The 19491-nt window shown below is 38.6% G+C and overlaps 2 protein-coding genes across 3 annotated transcripts in view; one reads left to right on the forward strand and one right to left on the reverse strand.

Moving 5' to 3' along the window:
• The window catches only part of fhod3b (formin homology 2 domain containing 3b), a 96566-nt gene extending 87227 nt beyond the window's left edge, over positions 1-9339 (forward strand). The window contains exons 23-28 of the mRNA XM_088013585.1: positions 506-667; positions 771-961; positions 1259-1451; positions 3290-3476; positions 4623-4784; positions 4878-9339. Of these exons, the coding sequence (XP_087869711.1) occupies positions 506-667; positions 771-961; positions 1259-1451; positions 3290-3476; positions 4623-4784; positions 4878-4960 (978 nt within the window). The 3' untranslated portion in view covers positions 4961-9339. The remainder of the gene's footprint in view (positions 1-505; positions 668-770; positions 962-1258; positions 1452-3289; positions 3477-4622; positions 4785-4877) is intronic.
• A 199-nt stretch (positions 9340-9538) lies between these two features.
• LOC106903438 (retinoic acid receptor RXR-beta-A-like) lies at positions 9539-19385 on the reverse strand. 2 transcript variants are annotated; one of them, XM_014967230.2, is made up of 12 exons: positions 19224-19385; positions 17707-17900; positions 16506-16659; positions 16186-16365; positions 15857-15910; positions 13308-13468; positions 13026-13155; positions 12448-12574; positions 12098-12139; positions 11916-12007; positions 11540-11645; positions 9539-11451 (listed from the first exon to the last, which is right to left on the reverse strand). In XM_014967230.2, exons 2-12 carry the CDS (start codon positions 17845-17847, stop codon positions 11304-11306), a joined length of 1335 nt encoding a protein of 444 aa, XP_014822716.2. In that variant the 5' UTR covers positions 17848-17900; positions 19224-19385; the 3' UTR covers positions 9539-11303. The 2 variants fall into 2 exon arrangements, with proteins under 2 accessions (XP_014822716.2, XP_014822717.2); XM_014967231.2 differs by lacking the exon at positions 15857-15910.
• Between the last annotated feature and the right edge of the window lie 106 nt (positions 19386-19491).

The following is a 19491-nucleotide window of genomic DNA, read 5'->3' on the forward strand; positions in this document are numbered from 1 at the left end:
CTGTGTGTGTGAACTATGGGTTTTTTTTCCCTCTCACTTTGTCACAACGTGAGATTTTCCTTTGTTCCTGTGAGCCCATCTGCGCCTCTGTGGGAGTACTCTGCATGTATGAGCCTCTGGGATCACTGAAGGCAAACATCCAAAAGGGGAAACATAAGTCATCAACATCAAAACGAGAAGTTTCCCGTAAATAATGGCTGCATTTATACTTTTGCAGTAAGCCATTTAAAGCTGGCTGCAGAACAAGGAAAATCCTGTTGGTATTATGTCTTTCGTGATGCATTCTGGACCCGTTTTTGCTTTGTTGTGTAGAGAGAACAAACACTCGGGCCTTAAGCAGATCGCGGTTTTTGATACTAGCAATCTAATTAATCTGCGTATCTCCAATCGGCCCCCATTTTTCTAGCTGTGCCGGATGGGAAATTCACTTCCATCTGGTGCTCGACTTCACCGAACTAATTCCAGCCACATTCTCAGTGTTATTTGTGTCTTTATGGGTCTGTAGGCCAAAGGCTTTGAGCTGAGTTATTTGGAAAAAGTCCCGGAGGTGAAGGACACGGTTCATAAGCAGTCCCTGTTACACCACGCCTGCGCCATTGTGGTGGAAAAGTTTCCAGACAGCACCGACCTCTACTCTGAAATAGGAGCCATCACCCGCTTGACCAAGGTTAAAAACTCATTATGTTCTCTAATATCTGTCATATACACTAAAACGACTCCTCACCAGTTTTTTTTTTTTTTTTTTTTTTTGTTTGTTTGTTTTTCCTCAGGTGGATTTTGACCAGCTTCAAGACAATTTGGCCCAGATGGAGCGCAGGTGCAAAGCATCATGGGATCACCTAAAAGTCATCGCTAAACATGAAATGAAACCAGCTTTGAAGCAGAAAATGTCAGACTTCCTTAAAGACTGCGCAGAGAGAATTATAATTCTGAAAATAGTGCATCGCAGAATAATCAACAGGTATGCCTGAATACTGAAGAGCGTATTTTATTCCAGTTTGAATTATAAATTGATAATATCACGCATATTTTTCCAGACTTCCTTACATGTAAAAATGTGAAAACCTTTTCAACTGTCAGTGAAAAGGTGTTCGTAGTTACGATGATTAATGATTAATGCTCTCATTTTCCACCCACTTCACATTTATGAGATATTTTGTGTCGGTCTTTCACATAAAATACCAATAAAACGCATCAACGTTTGTGTTGTAATTCCACACAATTGATGGACATCTCTGTCGTCCACGCAAATCCGCAGGTTCCACGCGTTTCTGTTGTTCCTGGGGCATCCTATCTACGCCGTACGAGAGGTTAGCATACATCGCTTCAGCAAGATCCTGAGTGAGTTCGCCCTGGAGTACCGCACAACGAGAGAGCGCGTGCTGCAACAGAAACAGAAGAGGGCCAACCACAGGGAAAGAAACAAGACCAGGGGGAAAATGATAACAGACGTAAGCGTTGTTCATTGCTCCATCGCCCTTCTTGTTTAGTGTGTGCTTCCTCAGCTCCGTGAAACGGTGTTAACAAGCCATTTTCAGTGGTTTCATCTGCAATCTTGTGAAATCTGGCTCGTTTTCTGGCCGAAGGGCCGGTTTGTATTCCCAGAGACGTCATCGCAGCTTTCTCCGTGCTCACATTGTATGAGTTACTGTAACAACAATCAGGGAGTCGTGTGGAATGGATCTCATTCTGTAGCCGCTTCAGGCCGACAACGGGCCAGCGCAAACACCTCGCTGTGCGATTCAAATCTCGGAGACCCCGGAGAGTCGGCTGTTAATGGAGGGGGCTGCAGAGAAGGGAGCCTTTTCTTTGAAAAGGACACCTAATTTAATCACGGTGTGAAAATTCAAACCTGTGTCTCTCCCTCAAGGAGAAATAACTAGGGGCCACACCTCAGCCACATTCCTAAAGATCTTCCATCATATGTGCCCCTCTGTTACACAAACTTTGCTGTTTTGGCTGAAAATCTATTTGTGAAATCTTATGCAATGAAAGATGTTAAAATTGCCCGGAGTGCCGGGGTTTTAAATGTGAAAAAAAAATCTGAACAGTTAAAATTCTGACCAAGATCATCTGGGCTAATGTTGTATATTTTTGTTTCTCTGTATTTGTCCCAACAATAAATCAACTGTATACTTTATAATCTAGCTTTTGCTCTCCTAAATGGATTCTAGTTTTCTTTTGGGCCATATCTGCCAATTCAGAGTTAGATTAAATTTGTTTTTGTTTTTTTCTAATGATTAAAATACCTAAGCGAGAATAAAAGGCCCTCTGGTTCTTTATTAGAGGATCTATGAATGCAAAAGAACTGTAAATCCTCTGAGCTCGGCATACTTAAACTACTTGTCAGTGCAATGCTCCTTAGAACTGTTGTAAACGGCATAACGGAGAGGTATCTGTCCAGAAGTGCTGAAGGCCTAGTGTTGGAAAGAACAGGAACTTCTTAAAGAGACAGAGGGCCAATTTCAAGGCATCAAATTATGAAGTATCATTTGTTTTAAGTCATTTTTGATATATACACAACATTTTTGTAAAAAAAAAAAACTGAATGTAACATAATTACTTAGTTGTGCTTAAAAAATGGCATTATGTGCACAATACTGCCCCTTTGTGATCTACTTTTGCAATATACTAACTACAGTATATAAGGTACTAGACTACCTTGTTGATACTAAATAGTTGCACCATTAGATGTTGGGTTTTACATCACATTGACTGCAGACACATTCCTCATACCAAATCTATAATTAAGCATTTAACATAAAAGCAAATAATTTTTTTGGGCAGAATATTTTGATTATTCTAATTACATGTTTACAGAATGACGTAATTAGTATTATGAATACTTATTTTGTTTTTCATTTTCATTAGAGTGAGGATGACGATGACAGTGAGGTAGGAATGTACTTACAGTATGTATGTATCTGTGTATTCTCTGTTTGGACTAACATTTAACAGCTACATTTTTAAATAACAGTTTTACTCAAAGGGTCTACACAAGTCATGAGTTGTTTGTAAGACTAAGAGGGACTAACTTTGACAAGGCATGGATAAGAAACATGATGCCGCTTGATTATCGAGTGAATCTAACCTCAAGCCGCTACTTTTACTTCATGGTGGAAAAGTACAGAATCCAAAAGCATGCTGAAAGAAACAGTTATGAAAACAAAGCATTGAAAAGTTTATTGTGTGCCTTTTAAATTAACTAACTTCTCCTATTTTCAGTCTGGGAAAGGCTATGAAAAGAGGCACGTTTAAAGTTTTCACCTCTTTCCTTAAACCCTTGCAGAGCGGTAAATTTGGAGGGGCCTCCTCAGACCCACAGGAGAGTCAGTCTCGGGGTATCCAGGGTGCTGACGACGCAGCGGAACATGAAAACATGAAGGCCATGTTGAAAACTGGTCTGACGGATGCAGAGAGCAGCACATCCACAGTGCCCGGCCTAAGGAATCGTACCAGAGGAGGCAGCCTGAGAGGTCGGTCAGAAAGCAGTGTTGCTTTATAACTTGTGAATGTGTGCTTTTATGAAACCATCAATGGCACAGGGACGAGAATTATAAGCTTTATCCAGTCGTGCAATCTCATCAGGTCTGAGTTACGATGAATGATTTTTTGAACATCATCAAATGCTTATCGTCCAATTAGTTCAAACATTTCCCCTTTCGAACAACTTCTAGTCACATAACTTGTTGAGTAAAGAAGAAAAATCAAGCTAAATGTTCAAAATTGTGTAATATTGACATCATGATTAATCTACTATTTTGTTTTTTTTCTAAGGCTGTGTTTATTTTCTAAGGTATCCAGTCTATGGTTTGTGTTCAAATCCCTAAAAGTTCAAAGAAAAAAAGTTAAATGTGCAAAAATAAATAAATAATATAACATTGTGCTGAACAGTAACATGCATGTCACTCCCACAAGATCTAGATTTGTTACCATAAAAAAATCAATTAATACACAGAACAATCCAATCTGCTGCAATTTGCTTTGTTTCTGCACTGGATTCACAAAGCTCATTGCATTAAGCAGGTGGGATCAGTTTACATCTATTTTTGCATTAAGTCACAATTATTCCCTCCTCGGCCATAAAACATTCAGTAAGAGAAATTATTGACAAAAATATCAGTCAAACCTCACACATAGACAGAATGATTTTCATCTTTTTTTTAATAACCCTGAGCTGCTTTTAAGCAAATCCATCAGCCCACCAAGACATGTTTGCCTCTTTTCCATTTGCTACTTTAGTAGGGAGTATTTTTGATACATACCTAAAAAAATAGGTCAAGACAGACTTTAAGAAAGCTGCGTTTGCTTCTATTGTAGTTTACTCAAAAACATGCAAATTTAGAAAATCTTTCCACACGTGCACGCAAAAGACCTCATTCATTCTGGTCAAATTGCCTCAGTTCAGAGAGACGCAGTTTAAAGAGGTTATTTACGGAGCAGATCTTCCTTTTCATCGAGAAGCAAACTTAGCTTTTCCCCCTATTTAGCTTCCGCAAATGTCATTGTGAATACGTGAGTTAAAGATTTAGCCATGTCATTCATGGAACTTGCAATCTCCTAACTCATTTGCTCCAGCATATCATGTTAGTTTTCATTTGGTCCGGCTGCGTTTGTTCCAGGACGTCTTGCTCCGTGGTGTTCTGCCAGCGATGACCCTGTGAACTGCACGGACGACACAGCCGACGAGATCATGGAGAGGATCGTTCGATCCGCCACTCAGGGGCCCGGCCCGAGAACGCTACCTCGCGAAAGGAGACGATCCCGACTTAACAGGAAATCACGTGGGTGCTGTGTGCGCAAATATGATCAAAAACAAGAAATGCCTCTGCTACCTTCGTTTTCATTATTGTTGGTTTTCCCTCTCGACCACACAGTAAGGAGGACGCTGAAGGGCGGCTTGACGACAGAAGAGGCAAATGCTCTCGGCTTGTCCGGTGGCTCGGAGCTGCAGGTGTGAGGAAGACCACAATCGCGCTGGACATTAAGACGACTGTCGGCCCTTTCACTGCCCCCCTAACTTCCGATCCAGACTGGAAACCCCGTCCCCCCCCCGTCCCCACCTCTCTAATTTGGCACTCAACCCACAGCGAGCTGGGATGAGCTGTTTGGTTTACGCACTGTGATACAAGCGAGAGGGGAAAACCGCTGCGAACGATCTTAATCTTAAACCTGTGGGCAGGAAAAACGGCTTTGCATTCAAACCACTAAGCTTGGCTTTTGCTGGATGATCACAGAACGGCTGCTTTCGCAAGGCTTTGTTGTCACGGTCATCCTTCAAACGCGACTCGCGTCCGAGTGCCCACAGAAGGTTTGCTTTGTTTTGCGTGCGCCTAAGGCTGTCAGTGCACGAGCTCCAATCCCTGCAGCCTTCCCTGGATCCAAAGGGTTGAATGTGGCAGCAGAACCGGAACCCTTCAAATGACTTTTTTGCCGGGGGGGTTGAACAACGTATAGCTGAGCTAAATGACATTTCATCTATTGAATAGATGGCTTAGTGAAGATGGTTATTTTGTTGTTTACTACTGGGGTATTTTTGTGTTTCATTTTGGTCCGAAAAGGTGCTTAAAAAAAAAAAAAAAAAAAGGAACATTTGCACTGGATGTAAACGTTGGCTATCGTTGGAATGTGAGATGCTTGACACTGATGAAACACTCTGACGTCTTGACTCTGACAATATGCTCGTCAATGTGCCAGCTATTCAGCGGCACAGTTTTTAACCTGACTGAAGTGGACAGATTCAAGGCAGAGGCGCATTAGTTTACAGGTGAAGAAGGAATTTATTAGTGTAGGTATTTTTTTTTTTTTTTTTTTTTTGAAGATTATAACGAAACAAAATGTTCAGTGTTGCGTTGTTGGATCAATTCTTAAATAAAAAACTAAAAAGGCTGGCAAGTATTCAAGGGAGGCAGGAACAGTTAGTACTCTTTCTAAAGTTGAGTTGTATTTTATAGAAACTATGAGCTGCACATTTCAGTGCCTTGCGAACAGTTATTTATTAAGACGCTTTCAGGGACATGTGATCACATATTGTTACTACAGATGTGCAGTTTGTGTATGAGAAAATAATTTTAATGTTCATCAGTCGATGTTTTTAAACCCATCATGGCAAAATAACTTTTTTTTTTTATCTTTATGAAGATAATGTAGTTTCTACAGCTTTAAGTTGTACGTCATCCAAGTCCTACCATTTAGCCTTGGTGTAAAATTAGCGCACATGCAGATCGATTAAGGTAAAGGAGATGTAACAACTGGCCAAACTAAACTGTAGTTTAACATTAAAGAAGGAGTCACTTTGTCCTGTGAAGGATATTTGAGTATTTTTTTTTTGTCTTTAAGTACACTGCTGTGAAAATCTGGAGTCATCCCTTTTTTGTATATTTTGTCTTCAAAAATCCTGACTACGGATGCCAAAAAGGCTGTCTCATTGTGTATTCCCTGAATTCCCTAGATTCTCACCTTAGCTATGCATTTCTATGTTCCAAAGCAGTCAGATTTGGAAAAGCTTTTCTGCATTTCGCTCAGCCTTTCTGTAAACTGCTGAAAGTTTTGCTCCCTCACAGTCTAAATGGGTAAAATCTTTGTGCTTCCTCTGACTTTATTTTTAAACATTTCACCGATACTGAAAATGGCTTTGAGTTTCCTTTTCTGAATAATCTGTACCAAATGTTTTTTTGTTTTTTTTTGGTTCTTTTTACAGCAGCCGGGTAGCGTGTATGTCTGGTGCATTCACTGTTGGGCATAAGATCTGATTTTTGAGTTTATTACTGACAGGTCAGTGATCAGGAACAATATAACAATAGTCTATTTTCAAACACTAGATGATTTCTTGGTGCATTTTTAGGCATTATTGTTTTAACTGTTATTCTCAAAGATGCAAGTTGTTAAAAAAAAGACAACGAAAAGCAACATCAAAATGGCTCCTCTGATTACTTTACTTGACAGATCTGTACAGGTATTTAATGCAGATGAACAATAAAAAGAAAGGAAAGTTTGGCTTTCATTACATTTACTTTGCAGCTCCTCATTTAGACCAAACACGCCGTGGAAATGAAGTGAAAGCATATCTGGTTAGAAATCACACAACAGGAACAGACATTACTGGACGGGGTGTAAAGAAGCAGAGTGCTTGAAACATAATGTTAGATAAGAAAATGTCTAATGTAATTTTTTTAAACTCAAAGTAATAACAGTAGTCTAAAGTAAAAAGGTGCGTGCATATCTTAAGTTTTGATGAATTTAAAGAAGGCTAAATGTTTAGAAAATATGTTTTCATTGTATTGGAACAGTTCAAAAATACACATTGCAGTCATAAACGTCAAATGTCACAAGAGGAGGAACACGTTTATACCTGACTGCAAAATTGTTGACTAGCACATAGTTTGGATTGACTCACTGTGGAGGGTTTGTGAGATGCCAGCAAGATAAACTTTCAGCAGCACAGCTGGTTGTTTCAGCTGGACGCAAAAACAGACTGGATGCTACGAAGGCAATCGAAAACAAAAGCACAGCATCTCACTCTGTATAACATATAACTGATTCAGTTTTGTCATCCAAGGAACAAACATAAGCAGGGAAGCAGCAGTGGCGTAATTGTTTTATTCCAAGTGACACACGGGACTAGCAGGTTTTATAACTGGCATTCGCTTCAACTCCATATTCTGTATTTCCTCACTCAGTTCAGTGTTTTTCTCTTCAGCTGCTGGCTATTCTGTTCCTCCATCATAACCAGATGCATATAAACTCCCGTACGTCATCAAAAGTTTATTCTAGTGTCCATTAAGAACACTAAAACTTTTGTTGTTGTTGCTTATAAAGGCAGGTGTTTGTGTTTTTCCATTATTACTAAAACTAGTGGCATGAAAACTTGGATCAGAAAAATTTATTCCGACAAAGTATTTGGAAATACAGTATTTTGAGTTCGAAGAGTCGAATTTCCTCAAATAAGTACATTTTCTACCAAGGATTGCACATATTTAAAATGTCTGTTCAATATGATAAAGTTAGAGGTGGCGCAAGGCTTTTGCACAATACAGTATGAATAAACACATATGTGAAAAAGATAGTAGCAAATTCTGTCTTAAACATACATCGCATTATTAAAGAAAATGCAAAACTGAGCCAGACTTTAAAGTCAAGTAAAATGTTTGCGTTCTAAGCCTCATCCTGTGATCTGTACATCTCTTTTTTGCAATTACTAGAGTGAGTATATTCAGTTTCAACAAAGCTTAGAATTTCTAAGGCAAATGTATTTACATGACAAAATGTCACTGTAAAGGATTTACAGCAATTAGACGTGTCAGGAGAAAAAGACTGGGCTGTTGCCCATTCAAAAGTCGTCTTTATAGATGAAAGTACATTTTGCATTATAATTGAAAATAAAAGTCCAAGTTGGTTGAGATCCAATGAAAAGTTGACATAACAGTGAAGATTTAGGAAGCCATGTTATTTACTTGTGCTGCTTCAGTGCTTCTTTGAATCCAAAGTCGGCAAGCTAACGATCCACCAGGAAACGTTAGAAACGTTAATGGTTCCCTCTGCAAGAAGCTTTACGGAGATGCCCATTTCATTTTCCAGCAGCAGACCTTGGTACCTTCCCAAACTGCCAAAAGTGCCTCCATCTGTTTTGATGACAACAATATGGCCGACACTGGCCTGCAATAATAAACCCCATAGACATAGAGAATCTATGTATTGTCAAAAGGGAAGATAAGACCCATTAGAGCCAATAATGCAGATGAGCTGAAGGAAATTTTCTCAACCTGGTCTTCAGGATCACATCCATGCCATGTTGAACTGATGCAGAGGCTCTGATCAGCACGGAGTGCATACACTGCAGTATTTGGACGTACTTTTGAAAAGCCCAGATTTCTGAAATAAATTTTTAATGGCGAGCTCCATTTTGAAACAAAACTCTTGAGAAACTGGATTTTGGGTTTTCATCAGATTCAAGCAAAACTCAACAGAAGGCTCACATGATAGATCTGTGTGTAATAGCATACCACAAGTTGCACTTCTAGAAACAAATGACTGAATTCTACTTTTGATATAATTTATTGGGATGCACCTATAATTGAGGGAAGTGAACGTACCCAGACTGGACAAGTTATCAATTATGAGAAATAATAGAAATTATTTAGAAGTGGTAACTTCACCAAGTGATTTTTTTTTTTCATCTTTGGCTCTGCGTGTGTAGACATTCAGGAAAAACTGAAAGTGTTATTGTGATAGTTAAGAAAATTCAGCCATGCTTGGCTTTAAGAAACTCAACCTTTTTTTTTGCTACAAATAGAGGTTCTCCAAGCTTCAGATATTAGATGCACTTTGCTTTTTTTTTTTTTACAAAATGATCAAATTAACCAGCAACTTCAAGTTGAAAGCCTTTGATTTTCTTGCACTTCATATTTCTTACTTTTAGCCCATATTGTACCTGTGCCATCTCACCTCAAACAAAGATAGTATTAAAACCAAGGCTTCTGTTGTATCCGTCCCCACAATTATATGTACCGACTACAATAAAAAGGCTCACTGAAACACCTTTGGGACTATTTTTTTAATCATCCTTCAGTTGTACTGGATTTAAGCAGAAAAAAAAAATTCACATGTGACACTTCTGATGAAAATGCAAGAAAAACTTGATCTTCTTTATTCTTTTAGTCCACAAAACCCCATGCTTCAAGTTACTTAAAAGTTCAAGAGCGCAGAAGTGGATGACAGGCTGCTGATATTGCTCATGTAGTGTTTTCCTGTACAGCGTTTCCCCACACAGACCTCATTTGGTCTTGTTTACATCATCTGTTCATCAAGGTCTTCTGGGTTTCAATTTGATTATGGTTTGCTTTTTTTTTTTTTTTTTTTTTTTAATTAAACAGCAGAAACTGTATGAAGAAAAAGTAAGCTACCTACAAAAAGATGAAGGGAAAGATGGGGAGGAGGGAAGAAAACCAAGCATCACAAACAGCACAAAACAAAGCTGATCAGTCTCAGCAAATCCAGTGCAACCCAAAACACATTTTGCTTTATTCCACCTAAAAACAAGGGTGCATAATAACATTGTACTTTGAATTTAGCAATTATTCTAATTTTTTTATGTGCATTTTCCCTGACCCTTTTGCTTAGCACAGTACCTCATAATTGTATAGATAAATTACATCACAGAGTATTCCCTTTCCACTGGACATTTTTATCTCTGCAAAAACATTGAATAACTGACAGGCTGATGCAGGCATCTTATATTGCTACATTTTAAAAACAAAGATCAACAAAAGGAATTTCTAGTTTTGCATATTTTCTTAGGTTTATGGTTTGGTGTGCAATTTCACCAGTAATGTCCAAATCATCTCTGAAATAGCACCACAACAACAAGCAAATGAACCAACCCCGAATGCCGGGAAGGCCAGGGCGGTTTGTTTAAAGTTTGTTTTAAAAGTAGCACAAATCCCAAATGTGCAGTTTATTCCTGTCATAAAATACAATAGGGAATAGATCTGAATTGCTTTAAAGCAGGGGTGTCAAACTCCAGTCCTCAAGAGCCGCTGTCCTGCAGATTTTTAGATGTGCCACAGGTACAACACACTGGAACGAAATGGCTTAATTACCTCCTTCTTTGAAGATAAGTGCTCCAGAGCCTTGCTAATGACCTAATTATTCTATTCAGGTGTGGCGCAGCAGAGGCACATCTAAACGTTGCAGGGCAGTGGGCCCTCCGGGACTGGAGTTTGACACCTATGCTTTAAAAGGGAAAATATGTAAACACTTAGCAATGTATATACGAGACGCAGACTTAAATCCGGGATCATTTCAATCTGGTGTCAATCTCAGGGTTCAGATTCTGTCAATTCGGAGCTTCTGGACACCATGATGCATTATTAGATTTGATTTAAATTAAAAAAAAAAGTTTCACAAAGCGTTATTAAGGATGCATCCTTCTTGAATTAAAAAGAAAGGCATTAGAGATGAGTTTAGGTGTTTAAAAAGTCTTATAAAAATGAGTACCCAAATTATAGCCACTCTGAGAGAAATATGTAAATATTTTTCTTAAAAATATTCATGTGTTTACCATAGTATTTTTTTTTTTGTTTTGTTTTTTACTCATGACGTTATGACAACACATAGCACCAGCTTGAAGGTCATGCCAAGCCTTGGGTTTGGTCTAAAGAGCAAATCTGTGCTGCACTAAGGTGTAACGCAGACAGCAGTGAGACAAACTGACAAATCTTAAAAAGAACTTAAAGTGCCACTCCAGTCCCACGCCCGCCTCCCCAGACTCCAGCTTTCTAAAATCCACAGTACGCGGCTCCTGTCTAAGACAACTGATGGGGAGCTTCAAGCATTTCCATGAGGAAGGTGTCGATAGGCGTGTCCCCGATCAGTTTGAAGAAAAAAAGATGCTCCAAGCACTTCAAGCCAATGGATCTCAGCGCTGGAAGTCGAAGGAGGAGCTTCGCAAACCTGCAGGGAGAAATCGTTTCATTCGTTTCTTTTCCCCTCAGAGACATAAATAATGCACCAGTCAACACTTCACAGCACAGGACTTTACCTTCCCTGCTGCTCTGGATACTTATGCTTGCAGTAAGCTTCCAGTGATGCATAGACTTTTTCTCTAAGGAGCTCCACCTCACTTGTGCTGGAGAGCCCTTTAGCATCTAGCGGAACAACATTAATAAGCACAATTATTACATGATGCATTTCAGCTATGAAGAGAAAAAAAATCTATTTGCGATGCACAAAGATCTGCTTATGATTAGAATCTGGTCATTTTCAACTTGATCGATATCGATACATTTTTTACGAAGATCTCTGAAATTACTACCGGCAGCAGAAACCTTTAAAAAGACTTGATCGTAAAACGACTGCAACGCTTCAATTAGTGCATCTATATAAACCATTCTTATGCTCATGCATTCTCAAATTACCTGGGTTAAACAGGACAATAGTCCGGAGACAGCCCAGCTCTGTTTTGTCCATTTGCATATCTCTCATTTTGTTAACGAGCTCAGTGAGAACCCTGCAGTATGAGAAAGTGTGTAAAATTATTAAACACGTACACTCAAATTATGAACTCAAAAGTAACAACACTGAAGAACTGTACAAGTACCTATCAAATATGGCACCAACTTCTGCACTCTGCACACTCTCCCTGGAAAATTTTGATCCATTAGAAAAAAAACAACAACAAAAAAAACACAAGTAAAACATTAAACAAACTGTCTGGAACTACATCAGCACACACACGTTTCTGTTGCAACATCAACAGTCAATATGTTTCAACAAGTAATTTACACAGAGACTGTGGAAGACTGCTTGAGGACAATATTTTAAAAAGACAGACATGCGGCAACCTATAATAGCGAATCCCTATGAGTTTAGCCACATGACAGCTAATGTCATGCTAGCTGTAATTTATTTTATCAGCATTCTGGAAACGTCTTGTCCATGTAAACGTACCTATCAAAAATAGCACCAACTCCGGCCATGTGTGCGCTGTCACGCTGCAGCTCGGACGCCAGCAGAGCGCCATCCTTCAGAGGGATGGAGCGATGGGAGAACGAGGCTATCAGGAGCTCATTCCACCCTGACAAACACAAGCAGCAGTGCAGATAATTATTCTCCTGTTTATTTATGTACAACTCTATTCAGAGGTAACACATGCCTGAATGAAAACTGCTGGGTTATAGTGATTCCATCCAGTCTAAGGTTGAAACCACTCTGTCTTTTGCTGTTTCATTTAAGCTTTCGGTTTACAGTGAGTTGAACACTGCATATATTTGCTAAAAGAATTTTATAAAAGCATTGTACCAATCCCTGACTATTCAAGATATTTACACTGCTCCTCACATATTTAGTATTCCCACCCCCCTCCCATATTTCTTGAATTAATCTCTCCCACAGCATGAGTCAATACTTTAACTGACCCTGGCATGCCACAGAGCTACTTTGTTTCTCTATAGTAGCAATTAACCTTTTCTCCAAACAGAATCTGAATGTGCTAACTTTAATTTGAAGCTGGTAGTCGATATCCGTACCTGCACGCAGGAGGATGACCTGATCATCAAGGGGCAGCTCTGAGAAATGAGGGATTCTCTTTGCCCACTCCACCAAAGCAAACAGCTGCTTGTCAGCAGTCTGGCAGATGTTGGAAACGGCATCATGGGGCTGCAAAACACATCACAATTACTTCCTGGTTACTTGCAAAACAAATAAAGCCGATTTTGTTTTATCTTTAAGAAAAAGACGGGGGATTGAAGGGGAAAAAAAAGAAAAAAAAATCACTAAAATGGATTGATTGCAGTGTTCCAACAACTCACAGAGTTTCCTGCAGACCCTCTATCGGAGTGAAGGTCCACCCGCATATCCACGGCCATCTCCGCCTCCAAGATCTTCTCCACAGGCATCTCGTCGTTCACTCCGGAGCTGAACTCCAGCTCTCCCTCGCGCTCTCTGTTCCTCTGACGCTCCTCCTGAACCGCTGCAGCAGACAAACACAAAGAAACACTTCCAGAATGTACACAGGGAGATTTAATGGACTTTTGGATTCATTGGCTTTCAATCCAACATGAAAGCTCATATTTGTATTCTGCTTTAACTGAATGGTTTTATAATTTTAGAAGTTATTCTTTTCTAAAATACATTTTTTTTCTTTCAAATTAAATAATAACAAGGCTTAATATTAACTTTGAAACTTTACGTTAGGCTATTACAACTTTTTTTAATTTCACATTGGTGTTATATCTGGGATGCGAGTTAATTGCTTTTACACAGCTTATCTTATTTCAATGCCTTTTTTAACATGAAATGCTAAAGTTTAGCCAACTACTAAAACCTCTAATTTTTAAATCTGTTCCTGTTCAAGTCACACTCTGCCATAACAGAGAATACAGTGGAAAAGGCTAACAAGAACATTCTGATTTCAACTCTTTAAATGAACACCAAAACAGTTTTGAGAACTATTCTGTTGTGAGTTTGCAAGAAACGGCTAAATGTAAACAAGTCTCAAGATGAACTATAAACTTAAAATAATGTGGCTTACAAAATCTGGACAACTTAACCCCTTTGAAAACCTAAAATTGAGGTAATTCAATGTAAAACCCTGCAGAAATTTTGTGATTATCTGCATTGATATTTAATGTTTGTCTCCTCTTTCCCTCCCTCTTTCTTTTGATCAACAGCATACAGCTACCGAGCTTTTTCACAATAAAAAAAAAAAAAAAAAAGATCAGTTTGCAACCTCAACGTTAACAGTGAGCCCTTTGGAGTTTCCTGCATTTCTACATCAAAGTCTGCCACTAGGGGGAGGCATAGTTACAAAACGTATCCAATTATCAAACAGCTCACAGCTGCAAGCCACACTCCATGAATTCACCAAAATTAGTAAGATATTTCCCATGAATATAGAATAAATGTAATTACGGTGCAAGATCCACTGCTGATTTGTCGCAGTGTAACCTGCCGCTTGCCTGTTGACAGCTGGGACAAACTGCAACCCAGAACAGAATAAAATGGATTTTAGGGACGGGGACAGATGGATGGATTCAGCACCGGGGTGGTCGGTCAGAACCCAAACGTCCTCGACATTTCTTTGTGCCCAGTGTTCTGCCCGATATAATTCACTAGTAATAACACCAGAAGCAGGAACCTAATCAGAACAGAACAAAAGTTCTCCACAGACACGCCACAAATTCGTGTTAGTCATGAAAGAAAAAGGCTTTGGCTCATGCCGAGTCATGCAGTGCGACAGTGATGCCAGACACTTAATTAGGTCAGCAAAAATATGTAGACCTAAAATGAAGACAATCTTGTGGGTGTGGAGTAGTTATAATCCACCCACAGAGAACAGCCTGAATCTTTCCCATAATCAGAAGATGACAGCGAAATAATTTATTACCAAATGAAACAGGATTTTCAAGGCCAGTTGTTTTCCAACGCAATAAGAGGCTCTTGTCTAATTGTGAAGTTATCTACAGGGAGTGACTTTAGTTTAATATTCGATTACTCAAAAGAAATCACAGAATGATTGATAAATTTAAGCCTGATGCAGAAGTGAGATGCAGACGTTCAACTACATTGTGCCTAAAGTTCTTGGGGAAATTTTCCATTTAGAGATTCAGAAATGTCACAGCTATATTTTAGTGTAACCAACATGCTAAATTAGTCATTAATGAAATCAGTAGGAATAATTTTCTTTACCATTTTGAGTGCACAATATTTCATTAGATGCTATAAATTTCTGCTTCAATTTCCTGTGTAAATGTCGCCTATATAGTTACATCTTGTTTGTTGGAAACCTCAAGACAGACAATTATAATGACAAATCAAAAGAAGAGTGATTAATAAGTAGCTTAAGCAACAGGACTTTTCATTAGTTGCCAAAAGTGCTAACATTCAGGCTTCTCTTCACTCAGATCCTGTGAGAAATCATCTCGATATTACTGCGAGGATGAGAAGTAATAAAAAGTGACACTTGAAGGTAATCAAGTGTCACTGATCAGAGCGAACAGAATCCTTTGTGCCTAAATATGCAATCTAATTATCTAATTAAGATGGGCTTGTACATGCATGCAAGGCTTAAAAGACATGCTTTGGGATTCTAGTAGCATACCGACAATATGAACAACCATATTCTTTACTTTGTCAACACAGATGGGATTTTCATTCATTTTCACAAAACGAGCACACGGCTGTAAGCTGCCTAACAGAGCGGTCCTTCATCACTAGGCAGCCAAGTGCACTAGCTGTCTCTCGTTTCCACACTATAGCACAAAGTCACACATGAGCCTATCACTGCTTAGCATTTTCTTCTGTGATAAATGTTGAGGTAGATTTAAGATACAGAATCTCTGAAATTTAGACAACATACTCATCCATCCCTCATCTTTTCCATCCTTGTTTTTCCACTTTATAGGATTTACCGCTATTGACAGACGGGGAAAGGGTAGAATTGGAGAAAGTGGAGGGAAGAGACAAAGAGGCGTTAGTTTTTTGTTTGTCGTTTTTTACCCCAGGCCCAATAAATCTATCTCTGTCCAAGCCAACATCCACTCTCTCTAAAAGTATGATGCCAATCCAAAACTACTTTGACTATCTGAATAACTCTAACAACAGCCATAGTTCATCACACAACTAAAAAAAAAAAAAAAAAACAACAACAACTAGTGGATGTTATATTTGACACTTCTCCTTGCGTACCTTCTCTCTTCATACCCATGGCCAGGCACTTCTGGTAGCGGCAGTACTGGCAGCGGTTGCGCTGGCGTTTGTCCACCAGGCACTCCTTGTTATCCCTGCAGGTGTAGCTCAGGTCTTTGCGCACAGTTCGTTTAAAGAAACCTTTGCACCCCTCACAGCTGTACACGCCGTAGTGTTTGCCTGAAGATTAAACAGGTGAGTGGAAACTTAAGACGATCAAACAAAACGAGGGAGGAAAGGCAAGAGATTTAGGAACATTTTGGATCATTTTAATCAGTAATAAACAGAAAACTAGTGCTGCCTTTCAACAGTCCACTCACCAGAAGAGCGGTCGCCACAGATCACACACAGTCGTTTCTGAGACATCATTATTCCCGGGCTGTGAGCTTGCATGGGCCTCAGGCCAAATGGAGGCTTAATATCTTCTGAGCTGCTGACTGAATGCATCCCTGATATTGGTGCTGACGACGAAATCTGGACGTACAATAATTCTATTGGTTAAAAGCCAAGTTAAAGTAAAAAAAAAAAAAAAACAACATTCCAACAATGCATCACACTCTGAAGAAACACTTGTACTCATTAATGGGCCTGAATCTTGACAAAAATTCTAGATCGGCAATCAATGGCAATGTTCTCAATCCATAAGAGTAGATCTATTCTGTCTAATTCTAATGCTTATTTAACATTATATTTAGAATTTCTAATTGCACTTTCTGAACCATCTGAAAGAAGGTTCAATGCATTTTTTTTTTTACATGTTTAGCCAAGGTACTTAACCCTGTTGTTTGTGTCCATTTCAGTTTCTTTATTATCTATTTTACATTGACTGTTGTACTCCTAATTGCGCTGACTGAACAAAATTAAGTTGTGCTGTTTTTACATGTTTTACCAAGCTTGTGAAGTTACTTGTGTAATTAAGTGTGCTGTGATGGTGCAGAGTTATCAAATAAATTATCAAATAATTGAAAATATCTATGTCCAATTTTGAATTTGAATTATAAATATGTTTGTGCTTTAAAACAAAAACATTTCAAGTCAATTCAGCTATGTTTTTCTGTGTCATATCTGTATTGGCCAATACTAAACCTCGTGTATCTGTATCAGAAGTGATAAAGGTGGATCAATGCATCCTAATTTGCTCCCTACTCTTTTGGATGCTGTAAGGAGCTATTTCAAATAGAAAATTTTATGCCATTTTCTACATATTTTGCAATAGTTTCTTCCTCTAAATTTCTAAATTTGGTTTCACGAGATTGTGATAGTCTATTTTGACAATTCAACAAAAATGCTTAATCACCAAGAGAAATAAAGTGATGTACGTTGGTTAAGTCCAATGACAGCAAAATTGTTTTTGTGTACGAGTGAAAAATGGAAATGGGGGTGAAAAGGCAACACAAGGTTTTAAGAAACGGTAAAGCTCATCTGAGGCGCTCTAAAACAACTGCGAGACTTCTTGCAATACAATCATTTTCAGACCCAAACAGATGAGCACAATTACTCATACAGCTACCTAACAGATACCTGACTGCTGCTGATGGGTCCAAATCCCAGAGAGGGAGATACCACCGGAGAGCTGAGAGAAGGACTTATCACTGAAAAAGGAGAACCAATGAAGTTGGTTGGGCTGTTGGAGGCTGAGCTGTTAGGTTGAGGTGCGGACATGGCTCGCAAGCTACCCGCTGAAGAGAATGATGTTCCGTCTTCAGGATGTCAATCTGAGGTTGACACAAGAAGATGAAGTTAGCAAAGCAGAGTCAACAGGTAGAGGTTATCTAAAACATTTATGGTTGTTTTTGTTTGTGTATTTGTTTTAAATGAATGATGCTGCAAACTGATGGAAAACAACAGAGAGAGTACAATGATTTCAAAACACCAAGCATAGGTATAAAGAATACATAGATTAAAGTCACTGCAAGTGCTGTTTTTGATGTAATCGTTTGATTTGTATTTATACTACTGGTTGTGCCTTCCTCTCGAAAACGTGTTTCACTTACTATTCAAAAAAGGAGCTGAATTATTATTTTGTTATGTGTATAGACCTAATAACTTGTTATTTTAATGATAAAAATATATTAGAAACAAAAGTGATTTTTTTGCATATGTAAATTAACGATACCAAAATTTCGGTAAATTATTATAACCGCGTTTTTGTTTTTTTTAGATTTTGGATAAGACATTTTCAGAGTTTATCGTGTATATTACCACGGAGTATCAGCTTTTGAAATGCTACAAATGCCTTAATTCTCAATATTCATACATGATCTTAGCACTTAAAATAGTTGCTTTATTGTCCTTACAAATGCCATCGCTTGTTTTGTCGTGCAGCATTATTTTACCGCACAAGTAATAGATCAATATATTAAGAGATGTCGCGTATCCATAAGTCCTAAAACTACAACTAAATCAAAACATGTTATATGGTATGATGACTAATAATGAAGGATGGGGCATTGAATCTTTAAGCACGTGTGCTAAAAAGATGTATTTAACCAACACAGTGTTAGTTCGCTTTATTTATCAACAGAATGTCACATTTGCTAAATGCTATACAAGCGCATTACCGCTGCCCAATGAAATACGTCACAAAACTAGTAAGTAAAAAATAAGCTCCAGTGCATTTTTTCCCCAAACATTAAGATTGTATACTTTATAAGCCAACAAATGTGCAATCTTCGTTGATTTTATTAAGGGATATTTGGCTGCAAAACCTTAACTCTTAACAAGCTTCGCAATCAGACATCTTTAGCTAGCATTAGCTTTGCTTACCGACGTCAGAAAGTTAGCTTTTAATATTTTCAGAAAGCAATTAGACAAAGTTAAAACACCTCAGTTCAAATACAAACAACACTTCGCTTTACCCCACACTACGAACCCAAATAAACCCAACTCGAGGATTTATCTTTAGGTAGATAAGACTAGCAAGTTAGCACGCTAACTTGGCTAACGCGGCTAAGAGAGTTAGCCAAGAGCACGTACAGCTCCAAGAAAGTGTGGTGGCAAGTCTAGTCTATGATAGGTTTGTGTTTGGAGTTACATACCATATGCACTTTCGAAGCATTGTTGAAAAACCACCACGCGTTATCTCTTCTAATTTAAACTAGACTACACGCCGACAATCAGATTCAGTTAACTTTACTTTGACGCTGCTGTTGTTGTTTACAGGCCATGTTGGCTCTGAGCCATCATCCACCAGAGCCAAAATGTCTCATGGGACCACCCATAACAGCGCTGTCATATGACACCTATGATGTTTAACTTCTTTATCAACGCTTCATTATTTATTATTTATTTAATAATGCGTTGAAA

The sequence above is a fragment of the Poecilia mexicana genome, unplaced genomic scaffold, assembly GCF_051168715.1.
Source record: "Poecilia mexicana isolate PSO_F unplaced genomic scaffold, ASM5116871v1 scaffold_16, whole genome shotgun sequence".
Lineage (NCBI taxonomy): Eukaryota > Metazoa > Chordata > Actinopteri > Cyprinodontiformes > Poeciliidae > Poecilia > Poecilia mexicana.